General features: G+C 39.3%; 1 protein-coding gene across 1 annotated transcript; it reads right to left on the bottom strand.

Moving 5' to 3' along the window:
* Nucleotides 1-2429: 2429 nt before the first annotated feature.
* On the bottom strand, nt 2430-10371 carry LOC116674516 (dystrobrevin beta-like; the record flags this gene model as incomplete). The annotated part of the gene is made up of 7 exons (XM_032506947.1): nt 10259-10371; nt 8586-8653; nt 8243-8323; nt 7903-8116; nt 3837-3922; nt 2649-2803; nt 2430-2535 (listed from the first exon to the last, which is right to left on the bottom strand). Coding segments are annotated over exons 2-7 (709 nt in total), but the record flags the coding sequence as incomplete, so codon positions are not given.
* Between the last annotated feature and the right edge of the window lie 1149 nt (nt 10372-11520).

Here is an 11520-nt window from a genome sequence, read left to right as displayed (position 1 = left end):
GGTTTGGTGGCTGCCCTACAGTCTCAAAACTGCAACGCAAGGTATTTATCTGAGTTAAGTCATATGGACAAATGAAGAGAGAGATATGATTAGTTTGATGGGTATGGTTTAAACATACGGTGCAAAGACGACACCATTTGGGTTAATTACTGTACCTTTTCAGAAACTTCCAGTTTTATACATTTTAACTTGGATATTTAGGTGAACGTGATTTACAAGTTGAAAAATTGGCAATTACGGTAACTCTGATATGACATAAAATGCAGCATAATCATACCTTAACATTATTGATGGAAGTAGTAGATAGATTATACTGTAACTTTATTTTATTACAGTATGTATGTATATATTTTATCTTAAAGTGATACTTTGCCAATTTTAAACAGCTCTGTGTCATCTTTGTGTGGGCTGTGTGTTCAGACGAACGGTGTTTGGCTTCCTTTTGTGGCGCCAGCTATATGGAACGGAGCTCGGAGCAGCCATGTCTGTGCTCTGCTCAGCTCAGAGTCTTTGTTCCTTATGCTTGGGCCATGGAGGGAAGCCACACATGTTCATGGCGGCACACACTGTCCACTCTGCCGTGACACAGAGCTGGTTTTACATCTGCAAAATATCTCTTTAAGTCACATGTCTCTCAAATCTGGCCGTTGTCATGCAAAAAGGGACCAAACTCTTAAGAATTTCATTCTTGATAAGGGGATAAGTCTCTGAAAATGTTGTAATTTAACACTCAGTTGAAAAACAAACTAAAGCACAAACTACTTAATTAATTTTAGGTAAGCTGTGATCAGTGTACCATAGCATGTGTTAAAGGAATAACATTGACTGCCTTTATATAGTGAACTTATCCTTATATATATATATATATATATATATATATATATAATACATAGTGCACTAGCAGACAGAGCAATGGTCTGTGATTCTGTACGTGCAGCCACAACAAAGGGAAATTGGCCAGTGTAATACTGCCAGCTAATCAGAACTGTCAAAAAAGTAATATGTGGTAAACAATGTCCAGATGGTTCATAGACATTTTACTTCAGTTTGTCAGAAAAGTAGTATGTCATCCAGAACAGATTCATTTATCATTCATGTTACTATCAGAAAAGGGTTGTTTTGTGTGTGTTTTTCCAATTACCAACTGTATTTAATTCACTCAGGCTTGTTATTCCATTTCTGAGTTATTTTCTTCAGTGCAAAAAAGAGTGGAAACTGGATTTGGGATCCAGCACCTATGCCTTCCCTAGTAATTATAACATAGGATCAAGCTTTTGGGGGATGTGTGCAAACGGCAAATTCAATCAATACAACTAATTTGTCAAAATGAGTAAAAAGCCATAAAGTGGTCTTTGACAAGACAGGAAATGGTAGCCGGCTGACTAGTCTGCCATGTTGTAAATCATTTCACACTCTGACGGAGATATTGGGTTTGGGATCGTTTGAAAGGAACACACAATGTAAAATTGAGAGTGATCAGGGCTTTGCCTTACCCAAGACGAGTGTTCCTTCATCTGGTGCTGGTTGCTATGGGGACCATGGCATGGCCACGCCAGAAGCAGCTCTGGCAGAGCTGGTAGCCATGGCACTGTTGGCAGCGATATCGGAAAACCCATCATGCTCTCGCTCCGGCAATATGAACATTACACGGATGGAAGATGAGCAGTATATAAAAAAAACAACAAAGACATGATTTCTGTCAGAGCAGAGACATTTGATTACAGAGCTACTAACAAAAACCTCTGCAGACTTAGTTTTAAGACCGTGATTGAGGCACTGTACTTCACCTTAATACATCCGTTTTATGATTATCTATTCTATCTATCTATTCTATCTATCTATCTATACTATCTATATCTATCTATCTATATTGATAGATGGGGTGGAGCACATTAGATCTACTTTATAATACATATGTCATACATGTACTGTTGAGTAGTTACCTATACAACAGTATCATATTTTATAAATTGATCATATGTTTGTAAAATCCTAATATGAGAGTAACTCCAGCTGTCGGATAAATGTGGTAAAAAGTACAATATTGCCCCCCTGAGATGTAGTGGAGTAGAAGTATGAAGTAGCATAAAAGTGAAAAATTGAAGTAGCTCAAATTGTATTTATGTACAGTACTTGATTAAATGTAGTTAGTTACCTTCCACCATTGAAAAACAATATCTAGATGGGGCCCCTTGTCACGTTTCAGATATCTATGAGTTGTTCTATCAAAGAGACTTTCTTCTTTAAACATGTTTCCATTTAAATGACTCTTCGAGGCCCAAAGAGGTAAAAGCATGCATTATTTCACAATAAGGATGTCAGCTGATATGTTTCAAATTTTGAGACTTAAATGAGGAACTTTTACGTTAATTTGAAATTCCATGATGATGTAAAGCGTGAATATAAATCTCTGAGAGTCCAAATCTCACCATTTTCAACATTAGCAAGTCGGTGCATGAGCGGTAGCCACACGAGGCATTGAGGGGGGGGATCTGCCATTAACACATCCAAAAACGTGTTCAGCATAATCTTCTTCTAGATACAAACACACACAAACATGTTAAACAAGACATGGAAATTATTAGAGATCTAAAAGAAGATAGAGAAGAAGGAGAACATATATATATATATACATGTCCTTCTCCTACCTGCTGAGGGAAGCACGTCCGCACCGAATGCTCCGTGTAGCCAAAGGAAGGACCCTCGAACACGGCCGTTGGGAGTTTCAGCACCTCTCGAAGAAACTGATCAAACTTTGCAAACATCATGATTCCACTTGAGTCTGATATCTGGGAGAAAATATCTGAGAGACAGCAAATATCAGATTTATTATTCGCAGCAAAAAAATAAAAGTGCACTTTTTACATGTCTGTGAATGTCTATTATTGATCCACAGCTTGTTTTCTCAAAAGAGAGTCAAAATATGCACAGCGAGTTCATTTTGCATACATGTTCCAACGGTGACAAAATATGCCTACCACCACAACCTGATACCAATATAACTACAAAATGTCAAGTTGTGGATTTAGGTAGGAGGTTTGTGCTTGATTATTGCTTGGCCAACGTTGGCTAACCTGAAAGAAAGACAATAACTATCTTTCCAAAAATGTCAACAATATCTTTGAAGTGCTTGACTTCAACGCTGTATTAGCGTCGAAAACAACTGCACAAAGATTATAAAATGATATTGTTATAATGCCGCCGTCTGAAAATGAATCTTGCCCACAAAGACTTCTTAATCTTCAGGAGGCAGGTATCAGAGGCTGTAGGGAGGAATCAGAAGGATACTCATCTCTTCACACCAAAGACTCAGACTTGTGGAAGACAAATTCCCTTTGAAACACTACAGGTTTCCTTTTCATTCATTCATCTATTCTTTCAATCTACTTTACTTCAATAAGTATCATCGGGGCTTTTAAGGCTGTTTCTTCAGATGAGGTTTTTCTAAACAGCGGACGATTTAATTAGAAACAGATCTTCAATTGCTCTTTCACAATTATGTACTTGTGTTCTCATGAAATGAAAACATGTAATAGTATCATTATATTATTGGCATCCATTTGAGGCATTTTTTTGGGACTTTTTCTTTTATAAGCTATAACTTAACATTTCAATATGTACCTGTTGCTGGCTGAATGTCGAACAAGTAAAGCCCTAAAGCAAATCAATTTGGCATATACATGTTCCAACAGTGCCCCTCTGTGCTTAATTTGAGCAACTACATGAAGATAGCCATGACGTCAGAGTTCAGAAAATTAAGCCAATTCAAAAATGCGGCTCATTCCCATGTATATGCTCTCACATGGTACATAAAGGGTGCATGGAAATGTACTTACAACGTAGTTTGTCCACAATTTTCCCTCCACACATTGTTGACAGCATGGATTTCATTGAGAAAACGGTCAGCTTCCCATGGCTTTCACTGCAAGTGGAAAGAAAGGTGAGAAGTTACATTCATAAGCAGTAAAACGCACATTTGTTCAATTTCTACACACGCATCAGCCTTTCTTGGGGTGGTATTTTACGACTTGCGTTGTATTTTTTGTATTAAGGCAGAGAGAGGGTCCTCAGAGTCCCTGCATGGGGCAGCCACATTTTTGTTTATTACTTTTTTGAATGTGTATTCCCCAAAATGTAAATAGATCTGAAAATATACTTTAACATGAATCCAACATATTATTAGAAAAAGATAAATCGACCTATTCGTAAAAAAACAAAAACAAACTCAACAACAGTGATGCCAGGCCTGTAGGTAAGGTAGCCACTACATTATAGCTATCCACAGATACAGTTAAGCTTAATGTGCCTACCACATGTATGTTTGACATGAAAACATGATATATATGAATGTGTAAATAATACTTTTTTTAAATTTCTTATTAATGTAGGACCCCATAAAATGATATGTGTTTATGCTTTAGGCCACCCTTCACTCTATTATAGGCCCAGTATATTTTTAAACTCAGTATAATACAATATATGTCGTAGGGGGTCCCTGCTCGTCTCTCTTTCAGGTTAGGGGTCCTTGGTCTAAAAAAAAATGTTGAAGACCCCCCCCCCCCTAAGGAACAGTGGCCGTCTAGTATGACCAGTTGAGTTTGGTGCTAATCTCAGAGAGCTCTTCTCTATTTGTGTTGCAGATCATATATTACACGAGCACTATGCCAACAAAACTCCATAATACAATTTCTTACCTCCTGTGTGTGTGTGTAACAAAAGCCTAGTGTGCACGCATCTTACTAACACGCTGTTAAAATAACAATGAAATGCTGTGTATTGACTTGAGACCAGGTTTTTGTTGGTCAATGGCACAATCACTTTCAGCTGCCTTAAGATAGCAATCCGCCAATAATGCACCTGAACACACCTCCCTGTAAGACCTCTAATTTGCTATTTAAATGACATGGGGGCGCTGGACGTGATTTGACAACTGCATCGGTCTTAAAATCGCAAAGACCCTGTGTGACTTAGGATGTAATGTTATCCCACAATTATCACTTCACATGAAGTTCCATATGGTAGCTTTATTAAAAGATAATATAATGTTTGCACAGAAAATTTAAATGTTGCAATGAAGGTATTATTATTATTATTATTATTATTATTATAAGTCTTTATTTAACCTGTGAATTTGGATGAGAGTATTTGAGAAGAAAACCTAAAGAAAACTGAGGCTATTACAAACACATCACAGAACAGTGCATATGCCAAACTACATTTGAAACATGTCATTGCACTTTTGAAGTTCATCAATTAGTGTGTAAAATGTCAAAACTCATGAGCTAAGCCTTAAATGACAGCTTAACATGGTATAGTCAGGTCATTATGAGACAGCTTCAAGACCCCTTCAAATCTTTTCAACTTGCCAAGAGAGACCAGCTCTTTCATTTCAGATTCATTTAGCTCGGGCTTCCGATCAGAGGTAACAGAGTACATGAAAGCTCTTCTGCCTAATTCAGTTTGGACCTCAGGGACAGATAGCGAAACTGCTTCCTGTGATCACAGACAGTCATTTCCACAAAGTTTTCCAGAGATACGGCAGCATGAATAATAACGTAGCGGGACCAGAGTGGCCTCACAGATAAAAGTAAACCAATTGAATGGGTCGATGAATAGACGCGGCAAGCAGCCAATCATTTTGAGCACACAAGGTAATAATGAGAAAGAGCTTTACAGTCAATAATAAACCTCTGTGCTTCAGGGTGCCTGCTTTGAGCACAGAGCAGACGGAGGCAGGAGGGATGTAGAGTACAACAACACCAGGAACACTTCAGCTGATCTGCTGTGCGACAGAGAAAGAAGGCAGATGTGCATTTGTTCTAACATTTGTCTGCTTTTTGGCATGATGTCTGAGGCCTAAAACCTGTCTGGATGGATAGTTTGTACCATGAAGTCAGGGCCAGAGCTAACATAGGGAACACTAAAGGCATGCGTTGTGTATTTTTTTCTGGGAATTTAGGGGAGTTAACCTTTTACAGTTATAAACTCACACAAGGATTCAGCATTTTTTTCACCAGAATTTAAATCCTGGCAGCGTGGAGAGGGCTTTCAAACATGAAAAAACATAATTATGTACTTTGGTGTTAATGATGGGAAAATGAGAATGTTCTTTGTCTGTATTTTATTCAGAGTAGGGCTGTATATTGATCATTCAATTCATAAAGTCATTCATGTGAATGCCCATCCCAACTGAGTCTAAGGTGATGTCTTAAGATGTCTTGTTTCGTCTGACTCCCACAAAAGTTTGCAAGATTTGTCTGAGCAATATGAAAATAAAAAAAAATATATATCTACACACATTCTGCTAAACTTTTTTTTTTCTTTCAGATTTGCTTTTTTGGTCGGAAATATTAGAAAATGTTATCTCTTTAGGCCTCTACATATTAGTTGAAACTGGTCACAATTGGCAGAAAAATGCAACCAGCGACCAAGGCTCCAAATAGACATGCTGCACCTTCATTGGAAAACCCCTTCTCTTAAATGTGAAATGTCTTCCTGTCACTTAGCTTCTGAGTCAGTTGTTAACATTTAACCCTTGCTTTGATATAACTTCTGCATCAACACTATCACAACAAGACAAAAAGGAATTCCAACGGTCACTAGGCTTGGGCAACGAGAACCGGTTCTAACTTGGAATTGTTTCAAAAATTACGATTCCAATGGAATGGTTTGCAACTAACTAAGTTTTGGTTTCCATAGCGACTCATACTTCTAGGCGCTTGTTGTGTTGCTGCCATGGAACACAGTGAGCAGCGCCCTAAAGCGGGCTTATTTTACATTGAAAAAAATCTATACATCACCACTGAATATACGATTTTTTTCCCTTTTTATCTGGGAAATAAGCACGTGACCCATTTCTACTCCTCCCTTTAAAGAATCGGAATCGAGAATCGATAAGAACCAGAATCAAAAGTAAGAATCGGAATCAGAATTGTTCAAATCTAAATGACGCCCAACACTGAGGCCTCCTGCTCCTGCCTGTGTGGCGTGAGCGTGGCGTTTCTGTTGCGTGGCGGCTGCGTGGCGTTTTCTACGTCTTTGCACACCAGAAACGTGTCTGACGCGACGCTGCAGCTGATAAAAGTGACGTGATTGCGATCATCGTTGTTCGACATGTGGGGAGAGAGTTGTGGAAAATGACTGCACTCAAGCAGTAGTATACTTCATGTTAAACACAAATATATACTGATTTGATAACAGCAAAGACAACGTCTGCAGTGTTGATATCAAAATAGGCTACAGAATACTTTGTTCTGTATTGACAGGTGAAATATTTCTGTTTATAATAGTATTCATTTCTATATTTATTCAGTACATATCCATGTCCTAAACTTACGGAACCATTGTATATGTCCTGCACTTACTGCTATTGCACTTCTGGTTAGACCCAAACTGCATTTCGTTGCCTTGTACCTGTACCTGTGTAATGACAATAAAGTTGAATCTAATCTAATTTGAAAATCAATCATTATTATTTTTTTAAATTACATTTATAGCTGCATTTGTGTCAAAACCTAGACATTTTCAAACATCGAAATGTCATTTATTAAATATCTTTGTGTCAAAATGACATATAAACATCTTTTCGTGTTCTAATTTTCCTGGAAACGCTTCCAACGCGCTTGCGTGACGCGTGAAAAACAGGCATCGGGCCTATTTCTAGCATGCGCGCGTTTCCGCCGACGTGAGACGTGCATGTCACGCAGGCTGAGTGCGTGCTCTAGCCTGTTAACATGGGAGCTGAACTAAAAACAGACACTCTACGCCGCTGACACGCTCACGCCACGCAGGCATTGTGCATGAGCCCCTATGATCCCCACCTACAGTGTCCTACAGTGTCCTACAGTGTCCTACAGTGTCCTACAGTGTAGCACTCCCCTGCCCTGAGCGCCTGCCCCATACCTGTCGTAGGTGGCCACCATGAAGTTGAGCAGCAGCCCGATGGACTGCTCCACGTTGATCTGGTGGGTGGTGGGCAGCCGCTTGTTGAGCTGGTAGTAGATGGAAGACAGGATAGTCTCCAGACGCGACACGTTGATCTCAGCGTTGTGGTCCAACGTGTTGAGCCCGTTGTCACGAAAGGCTTCAATCATGTTCCAGACATCCACCAGATGAACTGTGTCGGGGGGGGGAGGGGGGAACAGACAGACTATGTCTGGGTCCGTGTTTTGGAACAAACATTTCTATTGGTTGCACAGTGTCCTAACAGTTAAAATGAGAGGAACACTCATCATGCTCTTACGGTTGCATCTCTTCTGCACAAACCGCAGTTTGCAGGCCGTCCTGTAAGTCGACAGTCTGATGACATCGAAGTTTTGAGCTCCTGCAAAGCAAAAGCACAAAGACAAAACAAATCGGATCTCAGATTAATGCTATGTCTGTCCAGTTATGAAATAAAACCAAATCATTACCAAACATAATCGGGCTTACAGAAGCTACATTTAAACACTATCCCTGTCTTTGTGTGGGAGGAATAATACTGGATGTGTGAGGGACCACATTTCTACGAGCCAGTCAGAGGATTTCATGAGCCGCAGCTGACTGTAAATAGTGAAAAGAGATTTCTCTCAGTCGAATCCACTCACTCATTTCCATGAAGAGCTGTCTCTTCTCCACCATGGCCTTGCCTCGTTTGCTGCCTTCTTCGATCATTCTGTGGCGCATCAAACAGCAGAGCGTGCAATGCTTACTGTCAGCAGCATGTTAATAACACAGCTCTTTCATTGTCCAGAATCAGAAACCATGCAAGTGAAGATGATTAGTAAATACTGTCTATAAATGTGTGCGTGTGTATATATATATACAGTACCAGTCAAAGGTTTGGGGTCACATAGACATTTCCATTGCACTCCATTATAGACAGAATACCAGCTCAGATCAGTGTTTTTTTAACCAGGGCAGCAGTTTTCAGATTACAGTATGGGCTTACATAATTGCAAAAGTGTTCTCCAATGTTTTCTCAGTTTTTTAAATACTATCAGATTAGTAAACAGAATGTGCCTTAGGAACATTGGATGAATGGTTGCTGATAATGGCCAATGTAGATATTGCATTAAAGATCAGCCCCCATTCAGATCAGCTGGTATTCTGTCTACAATGGAGAGGTATGGAAATGTATAAGTGACCCCAAACTTTTGACAGGTAGTGTGTATATATATTATATATTATAATATTGGTGCAATTGAAGAAAATGTTTCAGACTATGAGTTATAATATATATTGTGTTAAGACTTAACATAAATGATTACCTGAAGCTCATGAGTTACCATCTTTTAAATATAGAAGAGCTGGTCATTATTCTGTAATGTGGTCAGCTAGAATGCACACCTCACATGATCCTAAACGCTGGTATATATCTTTTTCTTTACCCTGTGCATCAAGGTCTGTCTTAGTCATCATTCCAGCTATTCGCTTCACTGTAAAATAGATAGATGATGGCTTTGGTTGGCTATTTAAGAGATGATGTAACCATTACGTTAGGGATGAAAGTATCATATTTTTTGAGAAGGTTTCATTGCTTTGAAAGACTCTGAAAGGCTAGCCTGATTATGACACTGAACTGTCAATTTCTTTTTACTTAATTCACTATTTGAATCGCTTAAGAAATATTAGAGATATTGAAACTTCAGCCAGCAGCCTCTTAGCTTAGCATGAAGACTGGAAACAGTTAGCCTTGCTCGGTCTGCCTTTCGAAAAATGTCACACAATATCTTTGAAGTGTGTTGACAAACTGTAGTTGGCGTTAAAATCAACTGAGTGAATCAACTGAATCGAGACTTTAATCTTCAGGATGCAGGTATCAGAGTCTGTAGGGAGGAACCAAAAGGAATCTCATCTCTTTCATACCCAAGACTCGATTGAACAGTTTGAACTTTGAAGTTTTGCTCTGTCGCCTGACTTCAGAGTGGATTCATTCTACGTGTCTGTTTCTGGTTTTAACATAGTACTCAGACTTGTGGAAGACAAATTCCCTTTAAAACACCACAGGTTCCTTGTCATTCATTCATTCTTTCAATCTACATTTCTTCAATAAGGGTCATCGGGGCTTTTAAGGCTGTTTCCTCAGATGAGTTTTTTCTTAAACTTGAAAAGATCTTCAGTTGCTCTTTCACACTAATGTCACCTTGTGTTCTCATGTAATGAAGATGTGAAAACATGTCAGTACATTAGTGGCATCCTATTGTGGCGTGATGCACTAGAAAATAGTATTTGTTTTTAGACTTTAGTCTTAGATACAACTTAAGATTTTCAATATTACCTGTCGCTGGGTGAATGTCAAACAAGTGAAGCCCTAAACATCGACCCTGTGAAGAAAAGCCATAATGGAAGAGTTAGTGAGGGCGTCTTTTGACTGGATGTCAACATTACTACGCTTGATAAGCTATTCCTCGCTGAGGAAATGTAGTTGACTTTTGAATAAGTAATTATCACCTCCCCTTTCTCCCTCCTTCAAGGACTTCATTAGCTCTCAATTTGTGCTTTTGTTTCCCTCTCTCTCTTCCTGTAGAGATATTGGTGAGCTGGCTGGGGAGCACTCCAGCGCCCGCGGTCTGTGCAAATGATAATTCTCCATGACATCCCGCTCAGCAATGACTGCATCCTGTGGGCTAATGACCCGACTGAGAGCCGCAAAGGAAGCACTTAATGATGACGGACACGGAGCACATTACAGCTGGCCAATGTGAGAAGCGCTGGGTTTCCCCCCGGACGGCCTCGGACCCAGCGCCCCAACATGCCCAGATCACATGCATGTTCACAGGGTGCGTTCGCTGACCTGCAGAGCTAGGTTCTGCAACCCTCAGGAAGTCTACAGACAGGCAGGAGTTCACCATGTTTTTTGTTGTTGTTGTGCATTGTTTGTTTTAGAGACTTTCTTCTCACAGTGATCTCTACTCGTATGACAGGGCCTGTTTCCAGTCACTAACGTGCTACTCTGGCTCGTGTTGAATGGTTCTCATTGCCGGTTACAAGCACACAGCAAGTATCTTTGAAAGGACCCCGCATCCACTCAAATACAGTCATATTCAGTGTTATGTATATATTATCAAGGTTACAACACACAAGTATTTTAGGGATTAAGTAGCTGATGTGCTGCATCAGCTAATGGGGAGCCTAATAATATCAAAAAATCAAAAGTATGAAATGTCAAAAGAGTTAAAAATATATAGTCTATATACATAGTTGCAACAATTAGACAGACAGACAGACAGACCTTTATATAATCATTGTCATTTTTTAGCAGAAATGGCAAAACATTTGCTAGTCACAGCTATCCAAATGTAACTGAATGCTTTCTGCCTCGTATATGATAGTAAATGAATAAATGTTCTGACAAAACAAGACGTCGCCTTGGGCTCTAAGAAGTTACAACGGCATTGTTCACTATTTTCTGACATTTTATATACAAAACAATTCATTGATTGATCGACAAAATAATCTGAAGATAATCAACAGTAATAGTAGCGTTAGTTGCAGTATAGTCATCAGGGTGACATCTTTTAAGTGTATGTTGTTCTGACC

Source organism: Etheostoma spectabile, unplaced genomic scaffold (assembly GCF_008692095.1).
Source record: "Etheostoma spectabile isolate EspeVRDwgs_2016 unplaced genomic scaffold, UIUC_Espe_1.0 scaffold00000530, whole genome shotgun sequence".
In the NCBI taxonomy this organism is placed as follows: domain Eukaryota; kingdom Metazoa; phylum Chordata; class Actinopteri; order Perciformes; family Percidae; genus Etheostoma; species Etheostoma spectabile.
Note: the sequence above shows the minus strand (reverse complement) of the source record. Positions and strands in the feature narration are given on the sequence as shown.